Below are 25788 nucleotides of genomic sequence, written 5' to 3' on the forward strand. Positions count from 1 at the left end.
TAATGACTAGTTCACCAGGGGTATATTACTAACTAAGGACTAGTTCACCAGGGGTATATTACCAATGACTAGTTCACCAGGGGTATATTACTAACTAATGACTAGTTCACCAGGGGTATGTTACTAAGGACTAGTTCATCAGGGGTACATTACTAAGGACTAGTTCATCAGGGGTATATTACTAAGGACTAGTTCACCAGGGGTATTTTACTAACTAAGGACTAGTTCACCAGGGGTATATTACTAACTAAGGACTAGTTCACCAGGGGTATATTACTAAGGACTAGTTAACCAGGGACATCGTTGCTGGTTGGCCATTTATTGGGATGAATATTGTCCTGGAGGCAGCTCTACTAGCTGGCTCAGCCACACATCCTGATTTTAATCACACTGCTAACACTATGCGTAATCTTAAACAAGCTCATTTTAGTTTTCATACGTTTTGTTTACAGTTTAGCCGTTTTTTACTTTGCGGCTGGCCCATCTAGCGGAAAGCTCTCCTCTCTTTCTCCAGGACAATCCCAATAAACATCTTTTGTTCTGGGGTGTTTCTGAAGTCAATGACCTGAGCAGATGTTTGGTATGTTGAGTTGAACATAAACCATTGAAGAGTTGTTCTGTTCCCTACATCTAATCCCCACATCCATCTCCACAGTCACTCACAGTCTAACATCCATATTAAGTCATTTTATTTGGCAATTCAAAGAAATACACATCTTTGTACATCAAAATAGTTGCAATAAAAATGTTTATAACATCGGTCCTCTGCCATAAAGTTGTTACAGTCCATGTAGCTGAACAAACAGGCAATATGAGGAGAAACACAGGTATTTAAAGCACATACAACAGATTAAATTCTGGCAGATTTGAAGGCGTTTTGCTTCTACAGTGATGAAACGATACACTGATTACATTGTTACACAGCCAGAAACCTCAGCACAGCTCCACACATTCACAGGAGACTGAGTTTCCATCCAGGGTAGAGCCTGACTGACTGGCTGGCTGGCTGGCTGGCTGGCTGGCTGGCTGCCAGCCTAAAACTGACAACTAACTCGAATGGCAGTACAAACCTAGTGAGCATTTAACATCTATTGAGGACAGACACACAGATAAGTTAAGTGCACAGAATGGCAGAGTCTGAGTCTACATGATGTCACGGGACCTCCTGATGGCACAGCACAGCAGCATGCTGAAGATCATCCCAAAGATCTGGACAAAAGAGAAACTACATATCATTGGAGGACAAGAGGAAGGAGAGGACAGAGGAGTGGAGGAAGAGGAGAGAGAGGGAGAGGGCTGGAGGAGAGAGGAGTGGAGGAGAGGAAGAGGAGAGAGAGGGAGAGGGCTGGAGGAGAGAGAGGAAGGAGAGGAGAGGAAGAGGAGAGAGAGAGAGAGGGAGAGGGCTGGAGGAGAGAGGAGTGGAGGAAGAGGAGAGAGAGGGAGAGGGGTGGAGGAGAGAGAGGAAGGAGAGGACAGAGGAGTGGAGGAAGAGGAGAGGGCTGGAGGAGAGAGAGGAAGGAGAGGAGTGGAGGACGGATAGAAAAGAGAGGAGTGAATGAGAGAGCGAGACAGGAGAGGAGAGAGTTGATTGGCTGTTCTCACCATGAGGACTCCAATTCCGATGCCCACTCCTCCAATGATATGGAGTTTAGAATTGAACACTTCGTCAATGGCCGCTGGGCAACTCTGACAGAACAACACACTGAGATTACACACTGCTACAACTCTTCTACCCTGTAATACACACCTCTACCCTGTAATATATACCTCTACCCTATAATATACACGTCTACCCTGTAAAATACACCTCTACCCTGTAATATACACCTCTACCCTATAATATATGCTTCTACCCTGTAATATACACCTCTACCCTGTAATATACACCTCTACCCTATAATATACATGTCTACCCTGTAATATACACCTCTACCCTGTAATATACACCTCTACCCTGTAATATACACCTCTACCCTATAATATACACGTCTACCCTATAATATACACCTCTACCCTGTAATATACACCTCTACCCTGTAATATACACCTCTACCCTGTAATATACACCTCTACCCTATAATATACACCTCTACCCTATAATATACACCTCTACCCTATAATATACACCTCTACCCTGTAATATACACCTCTACCCTGTAATATACACCTCTACCCTATAGTATACACCTCTACCCTGTAATATACACCTCTACCCTATAATATACACCTCTACCCTGTAATATACACCTCTACCCTATAATATACACCTCTACCCTGTAATATACACCTCTACCCTATAATATACACCTCTACCCTGTAATATACACCTCTACCCTATAATATACACCTCTACCCTGTAAACCTCTACCTAATATACACCTCTACCCTATAATATACACCTCTACCCTGTAATATACACCTCTACCCTATAATATACACCTCTACCCTGTAATATACACCTCTACCCTGTAATATACACTTCTACCCTATAATATAATAGCTCGTCACTCAAATAGTTGTTGCGGCAGGGGTTATGTTTGTTACCGTGGTAATCAGAGCCTCCAGTCCTTCCTTCTTTGGGCAGGTCTCCCTGGCGCTGTCAATTATGGTGCCTGTCAGGCCGCAGCAGTTCAGCTGCCCCAGGGAAACACAGGCAACACCATTTTAGTTCCACTGTACACTTGACAGACAGACAGACCCTGGACTGTTATGTTTGAGTTGTGTGTGTGTGGACAGACAGACAGACAGACACTGGACTGTTATGTTAGAGTTATGTGTGTGTGTACAGACACAGACGGGCGGACGGACGGACGGACGGACGGACGGACGGACAGACAGACAGACATGGTTACAGACAGACAGACACACACACTGGACTGTTATGTTGGAGTTGTGTGTGTGTGTGTACTCACTCCAAAGTGTATGAGGCGTAATGTCTCCTTCAGGGCCTCCTGCTTGGTGTTCATGTAGTTATTGTAAGTCTGCTTGTAGAACTCTGTGATGTCTTCCACCACCTAGACAGAGACAGACAGGGGAGACAAGGGACGCCAGAGGGGAGAGACAGACATGGGGTGGGGAGAGACAGAGAGGGAAGGGGGAGACAGACAGGGGTGGGGAGAGACAGAGAAGGAAGGGGGAGACAGACAGGGGTGGGGAGAGACAGAGAGGGAAGGGGGAGACAGACAGGAGGAGAGAAGAGAGACAGACATGGGGAGAGAAGAGAGACAGAGAGGGAAGGGGGAGACAGACAGGAGGAGAGAAGAGAGACAGACATGGGGAGAGAAGAGAGACAGAGAGGGGAGGGGGAGACAGACAGGAGGAGAGAAGAGAGACATACAGGGGGAGAGAAGAGAGACCGAGAGGGGAGGGGGAGACAGACAGGGGGAGAGAAGATAGACAGAGAGGGAAGGGGGAGACAGACAGGGGGAAAGAAGAGAGACAGAGAGGGAAGGGGGAGACAGACAGGGGGAGAGAAGATAGACAGAGAGGGAAGGGGGAGACAGACAGGGGGAGAGTAGAGAGACAGAGAGGGGAGGGGGAGACAGACAGGGGGAGAGAAGAGAGACAGAGAGGAGAGGGGGAGACAGACAGGGGGAGAGAAGAGAGACAGACAGGGGGAGAGAAGAGAGACAGAGAGGGGAGGGGGAGACAGACAGGAGGAGAGGAGAGAGACAGAGAGGGGAGGGGGAGACAGACAGGGGGAGAGAAGAGAGACAGAGAGGAGAGGGGGAGACAGACAGGGGGAGAGAAGAGAGACAGACAGGGGGGAGAGAAGAGAGACAGAGAGGGAGGGGGAGACAGACAGGGGGAGAGAAGAGAGACAGAGAGGAGAGGGGGAGACAGACAGGGGGAGAGAAGAGAGACAGAGAGGAGAGGGGGAGACAGACAGGGGGAGAGAAGAGAGACAGACAGGGGGGAGAGAAGAGAGACAGAGAGGGGAGGGGGAGACAGACAGGAGGAGAGGAGAGACATGAGAATGGAGAGATGCTAAGGTTTTGTATTGAGCTGTAATAGATGGTCTGATGGTCTGTCCACAGTAAGAACAACAAACAGTGAAACAGCCTCTGAGTGTGTTACCGTATCTTTATTGGAGAGCCCCCAGATCCCTGCTGCTACCTCCACCCCAAAGATCAACAACAGGAAGAAGAAGAACTGGAGAGAGGGAGAACGAGAGACAGACAGGGGGGAGAAACCAGGGGGCGGGGAGAGAGACAGACAGGAGGTGGGGAGAGAGACAGACAGGGGGAGAACGAGAGACAGACAGGGGGTGGGGAGAGAGACAGACAAGGGGTGGGGAGAGAGACAGACAGGGGGGAGAAACCAGGGGGCGGGGACAGAGACAGACAGGGTGTGAGGCCTTGTAATGAAAAGTGTGTTATCATTGTATTCTATGATCACCATCATTGATCCTCACCAGTCCGAGCATACAGGGGGATTCCTTAATGGCTCCACAGCAGCCCAGGAACCCAACAACCATCATCAACGCCCCCGCAGCGATCAGAATATACACACCTGTGGACCACACACACCATACACACACACCATGAATACACACCATGCACACACACCATACACACACACACCATGAATACACACCATGCACACACACCATGAATACACACCATGCACACACACCATACACACACACACACACACACCATGAATACACACCATGCACACACACACACACACCATGCACACACACCATGAATACACACCATGCACACACACCATACACACACACACACACCATACACACACACCATGCACACACACCATACACACACACCATGCACACACACCATGAATACACACACCATACACACCATGCACACACACCATGCACACACACCATGCACACACACACACCATACACACACACCATACACACACACCATACACACACACACACCATACACATACACACCATGCACACACACCATGAATACACACCATGCACACACACCATACACACACACACCATGCACACACACACCACACACACCATGCACACACACCATGAATACACACACCACACACACCATACACACACACCATACACACACACCATGCACACACACCACACACACCATACACACACACACCATGCACACACACACACCACAGAACACCATGAATACACACCATGCACACACCATGAATACACACCATGCACACACACCATGCACACACACACACACACACCATGCACACACACCATGAATACACACCATGCACACACACCATGCACACACACCATGCACACACACACACACACACCATGCACACACACTCACACACACCATGCACACACACCATGCACACACACCATGAATACACACCATGCACACACACCATACACACACACACACACCATACACACACACACACCATGCACACACACCATACACACACACCATGCACACACACCATGAATACACACCATGCACACACACCATGAATACACACCATGCACACACACCATACACACACCATGCACACACACCATGCACACACATCATGCACACACACACACACACACACACACACACACACACACCATGCGCACACACCATACACACACACACACCATGCACACACACCATGCACACACATCATGCACACACACCATGCACACACATCATGCACACACACACACACATACACACACACCATACACACACACACCATGCGCACACACCATACACACACACACACACACACCATACACACACACACCGTACACACACCATGCGCACACACCATACACACATACACCACACACCATGCACACACACCTGTCCCTGACCTCTGCACACACACCATGAATACACACCATGCACACATAGCAGCCCTCTGTAACCCTGGGGACATAACAGCCCTCTGTAACCCTGGTGACATAGCAGCCCTCTGTAACCCTGGTGATATAGCAGCCCTCTGTAACCCTGGGGACATAACAGCCCTCTGTAACCCTGGTGACATAGCAGCCCTCTGTAACCCTGGTGACATAGCAGCCCTCTCTAACCCTGGTGACATAGCAGCTCTCTGTAGCCCTGGGGACATAGCAGCCCCCTGTAACCCTGGTGACATAGCAGCTCTCTCTAACCCTGGTGACATAGCAGCTCTCTGTAGCCCTGGGGACATAGCAGCCCCCTGTAACCCTGGTGACATAGCAGCCCTCTGTAACCCTGGTGATATAGCAGCCCTCTGTAACCATGGTGACATAGCAGCTCTCTCTAACCCTGGTGACATAGCAGCCCTCTCTAACCCTGGTGACATAGCAGCTCTCTCTAACCCTGGTGATATAGCAGCCCTCTGTAACCATGGTGACATAGCAGCCCTCTGTAACCCTGGTGATATAGCAGCCCTCTGTAACCATGGTGACATAGCAGCCCTCTGTAACCATGGTGACATAGCAGCCCTCTGTAACCCTGGTGACATAGCAGCCCTCTCTAACCCTGGTGACATAGCAGCTCTCTGTAACCCTGGTGATATAGCAGCCCTCTGTAACCCTGGTGATATAGCAGCCCTCTGTAACCCTGGTGACATAGCAGCTCTCTCTAACCCTGGTGACATAGCAGCCCTCTGTAACCCTGGTGACATAGCAGCCCTCTGTAACCCTGGTGACATAGCAGCCCTCTGTAACCCTGGTGACATAGCAGCCCTCTGTAACCCTGCTGACATAGCAGCCCTCTCTAACCCTGGTGACATAGCAGCCCTCTGTAACCCTGGTGACATAGCAGCCCTCTGTAACCCTGGTGACATAGCAGCCCTCTGTAACCCTGGTGATATAGCAGCCCTCTGGAGACATGATGATACACCCTCCACCCTATTAGGTCTCACCCACTGGACAGCAGTTATATATAGAAAGAAAGAATGCAGGAAAGCAAGCAAGAAAGAAGGAACATCTTTCTGTGACAGTTCTTCAGAGAAAACGGGAAACACAAGGACAGAAACAATGCTGTCCCTGACCCCTGACTCTGTTCCTGACCCCTTACCCTGTCCCTGACTCTGTCCCTGACCCCTGACTCTGTCCCTGACCCCTTACCCTGTCCCTGACCCCTGACTCTGCCCTGACCCCTGACTCTGTCCCTGACCCCTGACTCTGTCCCTGACCCCTGACTCTGTCCCTGACCCCTGACTCTGTCCCTGACCCCTGACTCTGTCCCTTACCCCTTACCCTGTCCCTGACCCCTTACCCTGTCCCTGACCCCTGTCCCTGACCTCTGACCTCTGACTCTGTCCCTGACCCCTGACTCTGTCCCTGACCCCTTACCCTGTCCCTGACTCTGTCCCTGACCCCTTACCCTGTCCCTGACTCTGTCCCTGACCCCTGACTCTGTCCCTTACCCTGTCCCTGACCCCTGTCCCTGACTCTGTCCCTGACCCCTGACTCGGTCCCTGACCCCTTACCCTGTCCCTGACTCTGTCCCTGACTCTGTCCCTGACCCCTGACTCTGTCCCCTGACCCCTGACTCTGTCCCTGACCCCTGTCCATGACTCTGTCCCTGACCCCTTACTCTGTCCCTGACCCCTGTCCCTGACTCTGTCCCTGACCCCTGACTCTGACCCTGACCCCTTACCCTGTCCCTGACCCCTGACTCTTCCCTGACCCCTTACCCTGTCCCTGACCCCTTACCCTGTCCCTGACCCCTGTCCTGACTCTGTCCCCTGACTCTGTCCCTGACCCTGAATCTGCCCCTGACCCCTTTTCCTTACCCCTGTCCCTTTGTCCCTGACCCCTGTCGCTGACCTCTGACCCTGTGTAGAGAATTAAGTGTGTGTGTGTGTGTGTGTGTGTGTGTGTGTGTGTGTGTGTGTGTGTGTGTGTGTGTGTGTGTGTGTGTGTGTGTGTGTGTGTGTGTGTGTGTGTGTTAGAAACCTATTTGTGGACCTCTGAGTTTCTAACAGACATGATGATACCACTAGCTGAGAGGAGATATTTTATGGTGTAGGGGTTAGGGTGTAGGGGTTATGGTTAGGGGTTAGCAGTTGGATATAAGGTATAGTGGTTAGGGGTGAGAGCTCAGTCTTACCGGTGAAGAAGACAGAAGGAGAGTCCTCTCCACTGAACAGTCCCTCAGTCCGAGAGTCAAAACGCAGCCACAGCCCTACGGCCAACACTCCTGTTCCTGCCAACTGACACATGCACACCCACACACACATACGTTAGAAACAGTGTAAAGTACAGTTCAGACTTTGGGAATGATACCCAGCAGGCACTTATCCTCGACTACTCCCCCCCCCCCCCACTTTCTAGAAAACTGGTTTCAGGCTGCTACATCCATTATAATATAATGGTACTATAATAATATAACAGTCATATAATAATATAGTAATATAATAATATAATAGTAATATAATAATATAATAGTAATATAATAATATAATAGTAATATAATAATATAATAGTAATATAATAATATAATAGTAATATAATAATATAGTAATATAATATAATAGTAATATAATAATATAATAGTAATATAATAATATAGTAATATAATATAATAGTAATATAATAATATAATAGTAATATAATAATATAGTAATATAATAATATAGTAATATAATATAATAGTAATATAATAATATAGTAATATAATAATATAATAGTAATATAATAATATAGTAATATAATATAATAGTAATATAATAATATAATAGTAATATAATAATATAATAGTAATATAATATAATAATATAATAGTAATATAATATAATAGTAATATAATAATATAATAGTCATATAATAATATAGTAATATAATATAATAGTAATATAATAATATAATATAATAATATAATAGTAATATAATAATATAATAGTAATATAATATAATAATATAATAGTAATATAATATAATAGTAATATAATAATATAATAGTAATATAATAATATAATAGTAATATAATAATATAATAGTAATATAATATAATAATATAATAATAATATAATAGTAATATAATACAATAGTAATATATAATATAATAGTAATATAATATAATAGTAATATAATAATATAATAGTAATATAATAATATAATAGTAATATAATATAATAATATAATAATAATATAATAGTAATATAATACAATAGTAATATAATAATATAATAGTAATATAATATAATAGTAATATAATAATATAATAGTAATATAATAATATAATAGTAATATAATATAGTAATATAATAATAATATAATACCATAATAGTAATATAATAATAATATAATATAGTAATATAATAATAATATAATATAGTAATATAATAATAATAGTAATATAGTAATATAATAATAGTAATATAGTAATATAATAATATAATAGTAATATAATAATAGTAATATAGTAATATAATAATAATAGTAATATAGTAATATAATAATAGTAATATAGTAATATAATAATAATAGTAATATAATAATATAATAGTAATATAATAATAGTAATATAGTAATATAATAATAGTAATAGTAATATAATAATATAATATAGTAATATAATAATAATATAATATAGTAATATAATAATAATAGTAATATAGTAATATAATAATAGTAATATAGTAATATAATAATAGTAATATAGTAATATAATAATAGTAATATAGTAATATAATAATAGTAATATAGTAATATAATAATAATAGTAATATAATAATATAATAGTAATATAATAATAGTAATATAGTAATATAATAATAGTAATAGTAATATAATAATATAATATAGTAATATAATAATAATATAATATAGTAATATAATAATAATAGTAATATAGTAATATAATAATAGTAATATAGTAATATAATAATAGTAATATAGTAATATAATAATATAATAATAGTAATATAATAATAGTAATATAATAATATAATAGTAATATAATAATAGTAATATAATAATATAGTAATATAATAATAGTAATATAATAATATAATAGTAATATAATAATAGTAATATAATAATATAGTAATATAACAATAGTAATATAATAATATAGTAATATAGTAATATAATAATATAATAGTAATATAATAATAGTAATATAATAATATAATAGTAATATAATAATAGTAATATAATAATATAGTAATATAATAATAGTAATATAATAATAGTAATATAATAATATAGTAATATAATAATAGTAATATAATAATAGTAATATAATAATATAGTAATATAATAATAGTAATATAATAATATAGTAATATAACAATAGTAATATAGTAATATAATAATATAATAGTAATATAATAATAGTAATAGTAATATAATAATATATAGGCTAATATATAGGCTCCTACTGGAGCCTTATGGAAGGTTATGTCAGATAAATGGGGATATTCTGGACCCTCTATGGCATAGAGAGGCATAGAGAGGCATAGAGAGGCATAGAGAGGCATAGAGAGGGGGCTTTTAGTGAAACAGTCAAAGCTGTAGGGGCTTCAGGCCTCTCATTCAGAGAGCAGGTAACTATGCCTCTGCCCGTCTCCTTTTTTGAGGAGAAGTTTCTCTTCTCTGACCACTGTCCTGTCAATCTGATGGGCAGGGACCTCCTGTGTAAACTGGGCATCAACATAACATGTGGCCGAACCGGTTTAACTGTTATTCATGAGGAACAGGAGGAAGAGGGGGAGCAATTGATGTTAATGTCTGAGGGTTGTGACTGGTATTATGCATGGGATGTTGATGATGAGGTGCCCAATATTGCTCATGTTTTCTCAGTGGCCAAAACCCATTAGGGCCACGAGGGCAGTTTCATGTCTGAAGCAGGGTTACATTGCACCTCCCATTTTTCACCATTGACAAGAGATCTCCATTATGAGAAACAATGGCGGTGTGCTACATTACAGAATGAGTCAGTGCAGTGTGAGGGTTTATACTGTAGCAGTGATTTCTGTGCTTTAGGGGTTAGATTAACCCCTGCACAAAAAGACCTCTACCTGTTTGAGGATAACTCACCACGTGTCCCTGTCAAAATCAGATAGAGTAGAATAGCCGGATACTGGAATTTGGATGAAATGCTTGGTTGATGCTAGAGATGTTAGAGAGGGTCCCTTTCTACCAGGCGCCCATTTAGACCCTGATGGGTCAACACATTCACCCAGCTCACTGACAAGTTGTTACCCACTCAGTTGGGAAACACCAACTGAGAGGGGTGTGCATGGTGTTGATCAGGTTTCTTTTTCTACAAATATCATGTTGATGAGTAAAGACTCACCCCTCCTGAGAGGGGTCCCTGAATGCCTATGGGCAAGGGACAAATATGATTTTGGTAGAATGAAGGGAGCTGAGCCAATGGTAGTCACTCCTAAAGATACCAGGCATCCATCTAGAGCACAGTATCCACTCAGTAGGGAGGCAATAGCAGGTATTACACCTGTTCATGCATCCCTGTTAGCTAATGGTGCTTTAATTCCCTGTCCAGAATCACCCTGTAACACCCCTATCTTGCCTGTTAGAAAACCTTCAGGTGATTGGAGATTGGTCCAGGACTTAAGCCCTGTGAACGATGCAGTTTTTGCCCGTGCCCCGGTGGTTCCTAATGTTACTACACTGTTGGGGGCGGTACCACCCACAGCAGAGTGGTTCTCTGTGATTGATTTGACTAATGCAGGTTTCTCAGTAAGAGATTTCCCTGGACTGTGGCTCCTATGGGGTACGTTTTATTTTATTTATTTCACCTTTATTTAACTAGTCAGTTAAGAACTAATTCTTATTTACAATGACGGCCTGGGAACAGTGGGTTAACTGGTCTAGGAACAGTGGGTTAACTGGTCTAGGAACAGTGGGTTAACTGGTCTGGGAACAGTGGGTTAACTGGCCTAGGAACAGTGGGTTAACTGGTCTAGGAACAGTGGGTTAACTGGTCTGGGAACAGTGGGTTAACTGGCCTGGGAACAGTGGGTTAACTGGTCTGGGAACAGTGGGTTAACTGGCCTAGGAACAGTGGGGTTAACTGGTCTAGGAACAGTGGGTTAACTGGTCTAGGAACAGTGGGTTAACTGGTCTAGGAACAGTGGGTTAACTGGTCTAGGAACAGTGGGTTAACTGGTCTAGGAACAGTGGGTTAACTGGTCTAGGAACAGTGGGTTAACTGGTCTAGGAACAGTGGGTTAACTGGTCTAGGAACAGTGGGTTAACTGGTCTAGGAACAGTGGGTTACCTGGTCTAGGAACAGTGGGTTAACTGGTCTAGGAACAGTGGGTTAACTGGTCTAGGAACAGTGGGTTAACTGGTCTAGGAACAGTGGGTTAACTGGTCTAGGAACAGTGGGTTAACTGGTCTAGGAACAGTGGGTTAACTGGTCTAGGAACAGTGGGTTAACTGGTCTAGGAACAGTGGGTTAACTGGTCTAGGAACAGTGGGTTAACTGCCTGTTCAGGGGCAGAACGACAGATTTGTACCTTGTCAGCTCGGGGGTTTGAACTTGCAACCTTCCGGTTACTAGTCCAACGCTCTAACCACTAGGCTACGCTGCCGCCTCTACACTCTAACGACTAGGCTACCCTGCCACCTCTACACTCTAACCACTAGGCTACCCTACGTGGAATCCTCCGACTATTTTTTCGGCAGCCTTAGCGCAAAATGGGGCAGCAGGGTAGCCTAGTGGTTAGAGCGTTGGACTAGTAACCGGAAGCCCTCTAGTGGTGTGGGGGCTGTGCTTTGGCAAAGTGGATGGGGTTATATCCTTCCTGTTTGGCCCTGTCCGGGGGTGTCCTCGGATGGGGCCACAGTGTCTCCTGACCCCTCCTGTCTCAGCCTCCAGCATTTATGCTGCAGTAGTTTATGTGTCGGTGGGCTAGGGTCAGTTTGTTATATCTGGAGTACTTCTCCTGTCCTATTCGGTGTCCTGTGTGAATCTAAGTGTGCGTTCTCTAATTCTCTCCTTCTCTCTTTCTTTCTCTCTCTCAGAGGACCTGAGCCCTAGGACCATGCCCCAGGACTACCTGACATGATGACTCCTTGCTGTCCCCAGTCCATCTGACCGTGCTGCTGCTCCAGTTTCAACTGTTCTGCCTTATTATTATACGACCATGCTGGTCATTTATGAACATTTGAACATCTTGGCCATGTTCTGTTATAATCTCCACCCGGCACAGCCAGAAGAGGACTGGCCACCCCACATAGCCTGGTTCCTCTCTAGGTTTCTTCCTAGGTTTTGGCCTTTCTAGGGAGTTTTTCCTAGCCACCGTGCTTCTACACCTGCATTGCTTGCTGTTTGGGGTTTTAGGCTGGGTTTCTGTACAGCACTTTGAGATATCAGCTGATGTACGAAGGGCTATATAAATACATTTGATTTGATTTGAAGCCTTAGTGCAAAATCTGTAGGGTTTTATACCCCCTGAGGACAGCACTCTGATTCAGTATGTGGATGAATCAGCACTCTGATTCAGTATGTGGATGAATCAGCACCCTGATTCAGTATGTGGATGAATCAGCACCCTGATTCAGTATGTGGATGAATCAGCACTCTGATTCAGTATGTGGATGAATCAGCACTCTGATTCAGTATGTGGATGAATCAGCACTCTGATTCAGTATGTGGATGAATCAGCACTCTGATTCAGTATGTGGATAAATCAGCACCCTGATTCAGTATGTGGATGAATCAGCACCCTGATTCAGTATGTGGATGAATCAGCACTCTGATTCAGTATGTGGATGAATCAGCACTCTGATTCAGTATGTGGATGAATCAGCACCCTGATTCAGTATGTGGATGAATCAGCACCCTGATTCAGTATGTGGATGAATCAGCACTCTGGTTCAGTATGTGGATGAATCAGCACTCTGATTCAGTATGTGGATGAATCAGCACTCTGATTCAGTATGTGGATGAATCAGCACTCTGGTTCAGTATGTGGATGAATCAGCACTCTGATTCAGTATGTGGATGAATCAGCACTCTGATTCAGTATGTGGATGAATCAGCACCCTGATTCAGTATGTGGATGAATCAGCACTCTGGTTCAGTATGTGGATGAATCAGCACTCTGATTCAGTATGTGGATGAATCAGCACCCGGATTCAGTATGTGGATGAATCAGCACTCTGGTTCAGTATGTGGATGAATCAGCATTCTGATTCAGTATGTGGATGAATCGCACTCTGGTTCAGTATGTGGATGAATCAGCACTCTGATTCAGTATGTGGATGAATCAGCACTCTGATTCAGTATGTGGATGAATCAGCACCCTGATTCAGTATGTGGATGAATCAGCACTCTGGTTCAGTATGTGGATGAATCAGCACTCTGATTCAGTATGTGGATGAATCAGCACTCTGATTCAGTATGTGGATGAATCAGCACTCTGATTCAGTATGTGGATGAATCAGCACTCTGATTCAGTATGTGGATGAATCAGCACTCTGGTTCAGTATGTGGATGAATCAGCATTCTGATTCAGTATGTGGATGAATCAGCATTCTGGTCCAGTATGTGGATGATTTGTTGTTGTGCTCCAGCTCAATGGAATCTTGTGAAACTGATACTGCGGCTCTGTTGATATTTCTGTCCACAAAGTTACAGTTGGTTTCACAGACAGTGAAGTATCTGGGTCATGACATCACTCCCAATGGCAGGCAGCTGGGTACAGAGAGGATACAGGCTATTCTCTCCGTCCCACAGCCGATGTCATTGACTGGTATGGCAGGGTATTGTAGGGCGTGGTTACCTGACTATGCTGAGGTGGTGCAGCCGCTTTCTGACCTTATTTATTATGGCCACAAAATGGCTATGAGGGCAAAATGAAGTGGACACCAGAGGGACTGACTGCTCTGACCAGACTGGAACAACTCATGACTACTTCTCCCTGTGTGGGGCTCCCTGACCAGTCTAAACCTTTTAATTGCTTTGTTTGTGAGAAAAATGGTTTTATGTCATCTGTTTTAACACAGGATCATGGAGGAAAGCAGCGCCCAGTTGGGTATTATTCCAAACAGCTAAATTAGTGGTGGCCGTTTGCAGTTATCTGTTCTCTGTCAGGGTTAAGTTACTTCTCATTTAGAATGTATCTTGTTGTACTATAGTGGTGGCCATTTGCAGTTATCTGTTCTCTGTCAGGGTTCAGTTACTTCTCATCAGAATGTATCTTGTTGTACTATAGTGGTGGCCATTTGCAGTTCTCTGTTCTCTGTCAGGGTTCAGTTACTTCTCATCAGAATGTATCTTGTTGTACTATAGTGGTGGCCGTTTGCAGTTCTCTGTTCTCTGTCAGGGTTCAGTTACTTCTCATCATAATGTATCTTGTTGTACTATAGTGGTGGCCATTTGCAGTTATCTGTTCTCTGTCAGGGTTAAGTTACTTGGGCCGCAGAGAGGGGAGAGGTCAAGCTTGTCGTCATGTGTAAATGTATATTTTAAACCATGTGAAGGGATGATTGATGGGGAACCAATTATCTCTTGGCTCCAATGTGTCTGTGTGCCAGTCACTCCCTACTTTTCCCATCGGGGAGAGGAGGATGGCAGTGTCTGGAACCATTCTATGTTCCCTCTTTTGTTGCCCCTATCTTGACCTAGAGCCTCACTTTCCTCTCCGTGAGCTTGTCCAAAATTGGTTGTATTTGGGATGGGTGTGTCTAAAATGACAATTGATATATATCATTGGGTGGGGGTAATGTCTTGGTACCATTTTGTACCAAGAACGATATAAGAGCTTTGTTTAGGAGACCAAACTGAATTATAATTTATAGCCCACTCTGTCTGGCTAGGGGATACTCCTCTCTGAAGTAAAGTCTTTCTTTGTGGAAGTTCCTAAGACCTGTGGTTTGTCATGTCATCTAGGGGGGGTGGATCTTTGCTATAAAGGATCCCAGTTGCCATTATGTTGAGGACTCTCAACTTTTCATTAGAGATACTGAACTGTTGAAAGTCAAAATGCTTTGCAAAAGCATCATTATTATTAAAGGTGAAGATGAAGCATAACTCTGACTGGTGGTTTGCTCTCTCATCAGTTGGTAATTAAGGACATTTCCACGACAGGGCGGCCCCACAGAACCACTGGATTGGCTCCTCATGAGGTTCTGACAGGTAGACCAATGAGGATGATCAATTCCCCCTTCCCACAGAACCACTGGATTGGCTCCTCATGAGGTTCTGACGGGTAGACCAATGAGGATGATCAATTCCCCCTTCCCACAGAACCACTGGATTGGCTCCTCATGAGGTTCTGACAGGTAGACCAATGAGGATGATCAATTCCCCCTTCCCACAGAACCACTGGATTGGCTCCTCATGAGGTTCTGACAGGTAGACCAATGAGGATGATCAATTCCCCCTTCCCACAGAACCACTGGATTGGCTCCTCACGAGGTTCTGACAGGTAGACCAATGAGGATGATCAATTCCCCCTTCCCACAGAACCACTGGATTGGCTCCTCATGAGGTTCTGACAGGTAGACCAATGAGGATGATCAATTCCCCCTTCCCACAGAACAAGCTGACACTGATGGGCTGTGACAATGAAGTTATTGTACTGCTCTAAACAATGTTCTGAAGGCAATTTTCCCCAGAGTGAAAGCGGCTCTACCCCAGCCACTGGTGGGGATCCTGCACAAACTGCAACCAGGTGACTGGCTGGCGGTGAAAGACATGAGCATTGGAACCAGCAGAGGTGGACTGGACCATACCAGGTGATGCTGATTACTCCCACTGCTGTTTGTGTAGCTGAGAGGTCTACTTGGATCCACGCCATGACCGTTCAGTCCCATGGCGAGACTTAATTAACAGCCACTCCAGCTCGAGCCAACGGCAGACTCAGGACAGGAGTCCAGCAAACAATAACCGCTCCAGTACCGGAAGAAGCAGAAGGTCAATGCATCCACTGGATGAGCATCACAGTAGGAATCACGAGGGAAACACTTGGTGGTCACTGCTTAACTGTACAGTAAAGACTGAACCGATGTTAGGAAATACCTCCTGTTATGTATGTAGCTTGTTTCCACATTCAGCGATCTCCCCATTCTTACAGTATTCAGTAGAGGTCAGCATTAATGACACTCTATGTGCACTAGAAGGGCTCTTATCCCATGAGAACACAGGGGGTCAACCCTCACTAGGTAGAACACTGAGGGATAAATGCATTAATGACACTCTATGTGCACTAGAAGGGCTCTTATCCAATGAGAACACAGGGGGTCAACCCTCATTAGGTAGAACACTGAGGGATAAATGCATTAATGACACTCTATGTGCACTAGAAGGGCTCTTATCCAATGAGAACACAGGGGGTCAACCCTCACTAGGTAGAACACTGAGGGATAAATGCATTAATGACACTCTATGTGCACTAGAAGGGCTCTTATCCAATGAGAACACAGGGGGTCAACCCTCACTAGGTAGAACACTGAGGGATAAATACAAAATAACAAAATATTTACGAGTGGGATTTTATTGTTCACATTGGTGCAGTAGAATCATCTTAGAACCTAGATCCCGGGTACCAGAACCTGTTCTGATCCAACCCCGGCGAACCCCATTCAGGACCTGTTCTGATCCAACCCCGGCGGACCCCATTCAGAACCTGTTCTGATCCAACCCCGGCGAACCCCATTCAGGACCTGTTCTGATCCAACCCCGGCGGACCCCATTCAGAACCTGTTCTGATCCAACCCCGGCGAACCCCATTCAGGACCTGTTCTGATCCAACCCCGGCGGACCCCATTCAGAACCTGTTCTGATCCAACCCCGGCGAACCCCATTCAGGACCTGTCATTGTCACAACCCAAGCAATATTTCCATTGAGGGTGGGACACACCATTATTGATGCAGAAACTGACAATCGTTCTCCTCATCAATTTGGCTCGGCAACATTTACTGATTGGATCTGTGGTGATCAAGCCCGTCTCTACCTACCAACACATTGGACAGGGTGCTGTATTTTCGGTAAACTAAACATCTCCCTTGGGGTAATGCATAAAACCAATTCCTCTATTCCAAGCAGGTTACACAGTGCCATCCGTTTTGTCACCAAAGCCCCATACACTAACCACCACTGCGACCTGTATGCTCTCGTTGGTTGGCCCTCGCTTCATACTCGTCACCAAACCCACTGGCTACAGATTATCTACAAGTCTCTGCTAGGTAAAGCCCCGCCTTATCTCAGCTCACTGGTCACCATAGCAGCACCCACCCGTAGTACGCATTCCAGCAGGTATATCTCACTGGTCACCCCCAAAGCCAATTCCTCCTTTGGTCGCCTTTCCTTCAGTTCTCTGCTGCCAATGACTGGAACGAACTGCAAAAATCACTGAAGCTGGAGACTCATATCTCCCTCACTAGCTTTAAGCACCAGCTGTCAGAGTAGCTCACAGATCACTGCACCTGTACATAGCCCATCTGTAAACAGCCCATATATCTTCCTCATCCCCATACTTTATTTATTTATCTTGATCCTTTGCACCCCAGTATCTCTACTTGCACATTCATCTTCTGCACATCTACCATTCCAATGTTTAATTGCTATACTTTAATTACTTCGCCACCACGGCCTATTTATTGTGTGACGACCCTCCCACTCTGTCTGCCGTATTCTGTCTGTTCTTGTTTCCTTATTAGGATGCCGGTGGGTGGAGTTGGGAGGGTCGTCAGCTTCATGGGAAACACCTGGGCCATGTGTCTCCCAGGATTAAATAGACCTCTTCCACATTCATGGAGGAGACTCTCTCCATGCAGACACCTTTGTAGATTGTGTTGTGGTTCTTGGTGGCCTTTTGTTTGTTTGCTTTGGCACCTTTCAACACCCTGCATTATCACATTCATGCATGCAAAACATTCACTTACACTACTGATTACTGATTACACACACCATTGTATATTTTCCTTAGTTGCTTTAGTTAATAAATATATATTTTGTTACTCCTTATCTCCACGTTGTCTCCCTTTGTTACGGGCTTTGAGCCGGTTCGTGACAAGTGGGAGCTCATCCGGGATCTTTGAACTATTGGTTTGGGAGACCGTGGAGGTATGTGTTTGGTTTGCATATTGAGTTTGATAGGCCCAGTATTGGTTGCCTTTGTTGTTTGGTTTGTGTGCTGCGTTGGAGAGAGAATGGTTAGTTTCCAGGCCCTGCCTAGCCTGGAAACTCTTGTTCTACTTTCTGTTGGGAAGTCAGTCTGAGGAGGTGAGTAAATCGGCTGTGTACCTCGGTAGGAGATTTGTGTAGGGTAGTGCAACTTGCTACCCGGAGCTATAGCCTTTTTCCCCTGATAGGCTTAGCGACGTGTTTAAATTTTGGACATGTTGGGCATGGTTAAATGTTTGTTATTTTTGTGTGGTGTCTGTGGACTGAGCAGTTGTCTCGGGGGCACATCCGTGGCTTGGTGGAATTTGCCAGCATGCTGGGGAGTTCTATTTCCTTGCCAGCGGGCTACAGTGCGTAAATACCCACCGCAAATCTGCACGAAGACTAGGGTTGAGTTATTGTAGGTTTTGGGGAAGCTCCGTATCACATCTCTCTTCTGTGGTGCTCAGGGTGATTGTCATTTCTCTGGTTGTGGTCTGATGTGCTCAGCAGAGGGGTTGAGCAAGATTATTTACTTATGACTATGGTGTCTCATGTATACAAGTTCATTCGCTTTCCATCAGAGGACCTGTTAGAATTATGTACTAAAGAACAGCCGTTGAAGATCGCTGAACACTACAAGGTTAAATGATTGAAATTAGTGAAATTCTGTTTCGTTGGCAGTGACTATGAATCGTTGGAAGTGACTATGAATCGTTGGGAGTTGTAAAAATTAAGAAGGACCCTGATGTTCTTTTCGTTGGAGTTTGTAGCTGTTGGTCTTTTGTGCCATGTTTCTGAATGTTTACGTGACTGACCATTGTTTCGGGTTGTCATGTTCTATCTTTCCTGTCTGTTCCCTCCTGGTCGTGTGTTCTTCTTTCCTCTTAAATATTGCTTCCTATGCACAAAGGTTGCTGAGGTCTGGGGAGGAGGTTGGTTGGTGGAGGTGTGAACACATAACCCCTCATAATGTCTGTTCCCTCCTGGTCGTTCTTCTTTCCTCTTAAATATTGCTTCCTATGCACAAAGGTTGCTGAGGTCTGGGGAGGAGGTTGGTTGGTGCAGGTGGAGGTGTGAACACATAACCCCTCGTCAATTTGGGACGCAGAGGCTGTGTCAATTTGGGACGCAGAGGCTGTGTCAATTTGGGACGCAGAGGCTGTGTCAATTTGGGACGCAGAGGCTGTGTCAATTTGGGACGCAGAGGCTGTGTCAATTTGGGACGCAGAGGCTGTGTCAATTTGGGACGCAGAGGCTGTGTCAATTTGGGACGCAGAGGCTGTGTCAATTTGGGACGCAGAGGCTGTGTCAATTTGGGACGCAGAGGCTGTGTCAATTTGGGACGCAGAGGCTGTGTCAATTTGGGACGCAGAGGCTGTGTCAATTTGGGACGCAGAGGCTGTGTCAATTTGGGACGCAGAGGCTGTGTCAATTTGGGACGCAGAGGCTGTGTCAATTTGGGACGCAGAGGCTGTGTCAATTTGGGACGCAGAGGCTGTGTCAATTTGGGACGCAGAGGCTGTGTCAATTTGGGACGCAGAGGCTGTGTCAATTTGGGACGCAGAGGCTGTGTCAATTTGGGACGCAGAGGCTGTGTCAATTTGGGACGCAGAGGCTGTGTCAATTTGGGACGCAGAGGCTGTGTCAATTTGGGACGCAGAGGCTGTGTCAATTTGGGACGCAGAGGCTGTGTCAATTTGGGACGCAGAGGCTGTGTCAATTTGGGACGCAGAGGCTGTGTCAATTTGGGACGCAGAGGCTGTGTCAATTTGGGACGCAGAGGCTGTGTCAATTTGGGACGCAGAGGCTGTGTCAATTTGGGACGCAGAGGCTGTGTCAATTTGGGACGCAGAGGCTGTGTCAATTTGGGACGCAGAGGCTGTGTCAATTTGGGACGCAGAGGCTGGTATGATGTTCCGGGGTCCTTGTTGGTCCCCGGTTTTATGGGGGGGAATGTGACGACCCTCCCACTCTGTCTGCCGTATTCTGTCTGTTCTTGTTTCCTTATTAGGATGCCGGTGGGTGGAGTTGGGAGGGTCGTCAGCTTCATGGGAAACACCTGGGCCATGTGTCTCCCAGGATTAAATAGACCTCTTCCACATTCATGGAGGAGACTCTCTCCATGCAGACACCTTTGTAGATTGTGTTGTGGTTCTTGGTGGCCTTTTGTTTGTTTGCTTTGGCACCTTTCAACACCCTGCATTATCACATTCATGCATGCAAAACATTCACTTACACTACTGATTACTGATTACACACACCATTGTATATTTTCCTTAGTTGCTTTAGTTAATAAATATATATTTTGTTACTCCTTATCTCCACGTTGTCTCCCTTTGTTACGGGCTTTGAGCCGGTTCGTGACAATTGCCTTACCTCGCTTATCCTACCTCATTTGCACACACACTATATATACTTGTTCTCCTGTATTATTGATTGTATGTCTGTTTACTCCATGTGTAACTCTGTGGTATGTGTCGAATTGCTATGCTTTATCTTGGCCAGGTCACAGTTGCAAATTAGGACTTGTTCTCAACTAGCCTACCTGGTTAAATAAAGGTGTTCTCAACTAGCCTACCTGGTTAAATAAAGGTGTTCTCAACTAGCCTACCTGGTTAAATAAAGGTGTTCTCAACTAGCCTACCTGGTTAAATAAAGGTGTTCTCAACTAGCCTACCTGGTTAAATAAAGGTGTTCTCAACTAGCCTACCTGGTTAAATAAAGGTGTTCTCAACTAGCCTACCTGGTTAAATAAAGGTGTTCTCAACTAGCCTACCTGGTTAAATAAAGGTGTTCTCAACTAGCCTACCTGGTTAAATAAAGGTGTTCTCAACTAGCCTACCTGGTTAAATAAAGGTGTTCTCAACTGGCCTACCTGGTTAAATAAAGGTGTTCTCAACTAGCCTACCTGGTTAAATAAAGGTGTTCTCAACTAGCCTACCTGGTTAAATAAAGGTGTTCTCAACTAGCCTACCTGGTTAAATAAAGGTGTTCTCAACTAGCCTACCTGGTTAAATAAAGGTGTTCTCAACTAGCCTCCCTGGTTAAATAAAGGTGTTCTCAACTAGCCTACCTGGTTAAATAAAGGTGTTCTCAACTAGCCTACCTGGTTAAATAAAGGTGAAATAAAAATAAATAAAATAAATCACTTCAAGAAGCTCATCAAACGCTCGGCTCAGGCCAAGCTACGAGTCGGCTGGATCGGGCAGATATACCAGTATAACTTTGATGCAAAAGCGAGAGGGGTAGCAATCCTGATAAGGAAAAACATTCCTTTTGTTTACTCAACCTCCATTTCAGATCCTAATGGTCGGTATGTTATTGTGGCTTGTATACTGAATTCGAAACCAATAACCTTGGTCAATTTATACTGTATATAACAAGGCAGACAGAATTTCAAAGAAGCATTTATGCAAGTACAAGATAGAGGGGGGGCTTTGGCCTTCCTCACTTCAAACTGTATTATTGGGCTGCTAATCCGAACATTGTCTTTCTGGAGGGAAAGTTTACCTGGGATCCGTCAGAATTTTATGCCTTCGTGAGCAAGCCTCCTGTCAACGTTCCTCACTCCCTGCACTTGTTAATAGTCCAGAATATGTGGAAAAAGACACTTATGACTCTAATCCAGTCATTTGTCATACTCTTATGATCTGGAAACAGATGAGGTATTTTCTTATCATACCCACTGTTTACATTGACAGCCCAATTTGTCTGAATCATGCTTTCCACCCTGCATTGGATGGTGTGGTGTTTTCACAGTAGAGGGAGAAGGGGCTCACAACAATTGGTAATCTATACATAGATGGCCAGTTAGCTTCATTTCAACAATTACAGGGAAAGTTCAACGTGCCAACAACACATTATTTCAGATACCTCCAAATCAGGAATTTCTTAAGGACACAAATCCCACAGTATGGCATTAAGCCAAATTAGATAGCTTGATCCTTATCGAACCCCATTCAAAAGGGTCGGTCTCTAGACTGTATGATGTGCTATAGGCCCTCATAGAGGTATCCACAGACACTATTAAAAAGGTCTGTCTCTAGACTATATGATGTACTACATGCCCCCATAGAGGTATCCACAGACACTATTAAAAGGGTCGGTCTCTAGACTGCATGATGTGCTACAGGCCCACATAGAGGTATCCACAGACACTATTAAAAGGGCTTGGGAACAAGAACTTGGTTCAGAAATCTCAGATGAGGACTGGGTAGAAGCTCTGAGATGAGGACTGGGTAGAAGCTCTCAGATGAGGACTGGGTAGAAGCTCAGAGATGAGGACTGGGTAGAAGCTCTGAGATGAGGACTGGGTAGAAGCTCTCAGATGAGGACTGGGTAGAAGCTTTCAGATGAGGACTGGGTAGAAGCTCTCAGATAAAGACTGGGTAGAAGCTCTGAGATGAGGACTGGGTAGAAGCTCTCAGATGAGGACTGGGTAGAAGCTCTCAGATGAGGACTGGGTAGAAGCTCTCAGATGAGGACTGGGTAGAAGCTCTCAGATGAGGACTGGGTAGAAGCTCTGAGATGAGGACTGGGTAGAAGCTCTCAGATGAGGACTGGGTAGAAGCTCTGAGATGAGGACTGGGTAGAAGCTCTCAGATGAGGACTGGGTAGAAGCTCTCAGATGAGGACTGGGTAGAAGCTCTCAGATGAGGACTGGGTAGAAGCTCTCAGATGAGGACTGGGTAGAAGCTCTCAGATGAGGACTGGGTAGAAGCTCTCAGATGAGGACTGGGTAGAAGCTCTCAGATGAGGACTGGGTAGAAGCTCTCAGATGAGGACTGGGTAGAAGCTCTCAGATGAGGACCGGGTAGAAGAACTCAGATGAGGACTGGGTAGAAGCTCTCAGATGAGGACTGGGTAAAAGCTCTCAGATGAGAACTGGGTAGAAGCTCTGAGATGAGGACTGGGTAGAAGCTCTCAGATGAGCTCTCAGATGAGGACTGGGTAGAAGCTCTCAGATGAGGACTGGGTAGAAGCTCTCAGATGAGGACTGGGTAGAAGCTCTCAGAGAATATAAACCACAGTTCAGTGAATGCCAGACTCAACCATGTACAGTTTAAGGTGATACACAGGTTACGTTACTCAAAAGTAAAACTGCATGAAATATTCCTGGACACCTCACCACTGTGTGAGAGGTGCAAGCTGGAGGAGGGGACGTTGACCCACTTATTCTGGACATGTCCTAAGTTACAGGCTTATTGGGCTCTCATTTTTGATGACTTATCTAAAGCCTTCGATAGAGTTCTAGCCCCAGACCCATTGATCGCTCTGTTTGGTACAGTTGATGGGAATAACCAGGAAGGGAAGGCTGTCTCTCTTTGTACTCTATTAGCCAAGAGGCTCATATTGCAATTTTGGAAATTGGAGCCTGTACCTACCTTTGAAATGTGGTTACGGGATTTAGGGGCTGTAATACATATGAAAAGATACGATACCTCCAATAGAAGTCCAATGTTTTACAAGATATGTCAGCCGATACTGGATAAATGGTCCCGCTTCATAACTGGGTTGACGATCTGCTGCTACTCTGTGCTGTACTCATCTCAATATTTATTTTGGTTTAACCACACTGCTTGTAATGACTATATGCTGTCTTCTTATACATGTACCACCTAATAGGATTTAGTTTTATTTTGGTTTAACCACACTGCTTGTAATGACTATAATCTGTCTTCTTATACATGTACCACCTAATAGGATTTAGTTTTATTTTGGTTTAACCACACTGCTTGTAATGACTATATGCTGTCTTCTTATACATGTACCACCTAATAGGATTTAGTTTTATTTTGGTTTAACCACACTGCCTGTAATGACTATATGCTGTCTTCTTATACATGTACCACCTAATAGGATTTAGTTTTATTTTGGTTTAACTACACTGCTTGTAATGACTATATGCTGTCTTCTTATACATGTACCACCTAATAGGATTTAGTTTTATTTTGGTTTAACCACACTGCTTGTAATGACTATATGCTGTCTTCTTATACATGTACCACCTAATAGGATTTAGTTTTATTTTGGTTTAACTACACTGCCTGTAATGACTATATGCTGTCTTCTTATACATGTACCACCTAATAGGATTTAGTTTTATTTTGGTTTAACCACACTGCTTGTAATGACTATATGCTGTCTTCTTATACATGTACCACCTAATAGGATTTAGTTTTATTTTGGTTTAACCACACTGCTTGTAATGACTATATGCTGTCTTCTTATACATGTACCACCTAATAGGATTTAGTTTTATTTTGGTTTAACCACACTGCTTGTAATGACTATATGCTGTCTTCTTATACATGTACCACCTAATAGGATTTAGTTTTATTTTGGTTTAACCACACTGCTTGTAATGACTATATGCTGTCTTCTTATACATGTACCACCTAATAGGATTTAGTTTTATTTTGGTTTAACCACACTGCTTGTAATGACTATATGCTGTCTTCTTATACATGTACCACCTAATAGGATTTAGTTTTATTTTGGTTTAACCACACTGCTTGTAATGACTATATGCTGTCTTCTTATACATGTACCACCTAATAGGATTTAGTTTTATTTTGGTTTAACCACACTGCTTGTAATGACTATATGCTGTCTTCTTATACATGTACCACCTAATAGGATTTAGTTTTATTTTGGTTTAACCACACTGCTTGTAATGACTATATGCTGTCTTCTTATACATGTACCACCTAATAGGATTTAGTTTTATTTTGGTTTAACCACACTGCTTGTAATGACTATATGCTGTCTTCT

General features: G+C 43.9%; 1 protein-coding gene across 3 annotated transcripts in view; it reads right to left on the minus strand.

Annotated features, from left to right (window-relative positions):
* Positions 1-672: 672 nt before the first annotated feature.
* LOC116360564 (CD9 antigen) overlaps positions 673-25788 on the minus strand; it is a 43517-nt gene continuing 18401 nt past the window's right edge. For 2 of the 3 annotated variants that reach the window (XM_031815374.1, XM_031815375.1), the window contains exons 2-8: positions 8037-8139; positions 4415-4512; positions 4078-4152; positions 2913-3014; positions 2545-2634; positions 1603-1686; positions 675-1209 (exon numbers count right to left, since the gene is read on the minus strand). In XM_031815374.1, the coding sequence (XP_031671234.1) occupies positions 1144-1209; positions 1603-1686; positions 2545-2634; positions 2913-3014; positions 4078-4152; positions 4415-4512; positions 8037-8139 (618 nt within the window). In that variant the 3' untranslated portion in view covers positions 675-1143. Of the gene's footprint in view, positions 1210-1602; positions 1687-2544; positions 2635-2912; positions 3015-4077; positions 4153-4414; positions 4513-8036; positions 8140-25788 lie in introns of all 3 variants that reach the window. The other variant, XM_031815376.1, reaches the window with a different exon arrangement.

Source organism: Oncorhynchus kisutch, unplaced genomic scaffold (assembly GCF_002021735.2).
Source record: "Oncorhynchus kisutch isolate 150728-3 unplaced genomic scaffold, Okis_V2 Okis09a-Okis19a_hom, whole genome shotgun sequence".
Taxonomy (NCBI): Eukaryota; Metazoa; Chordata; class Actinopteri; order Salmoniformes; family Salmonidae; genus Oncorhynchus; species Oncorhynchus kisutch.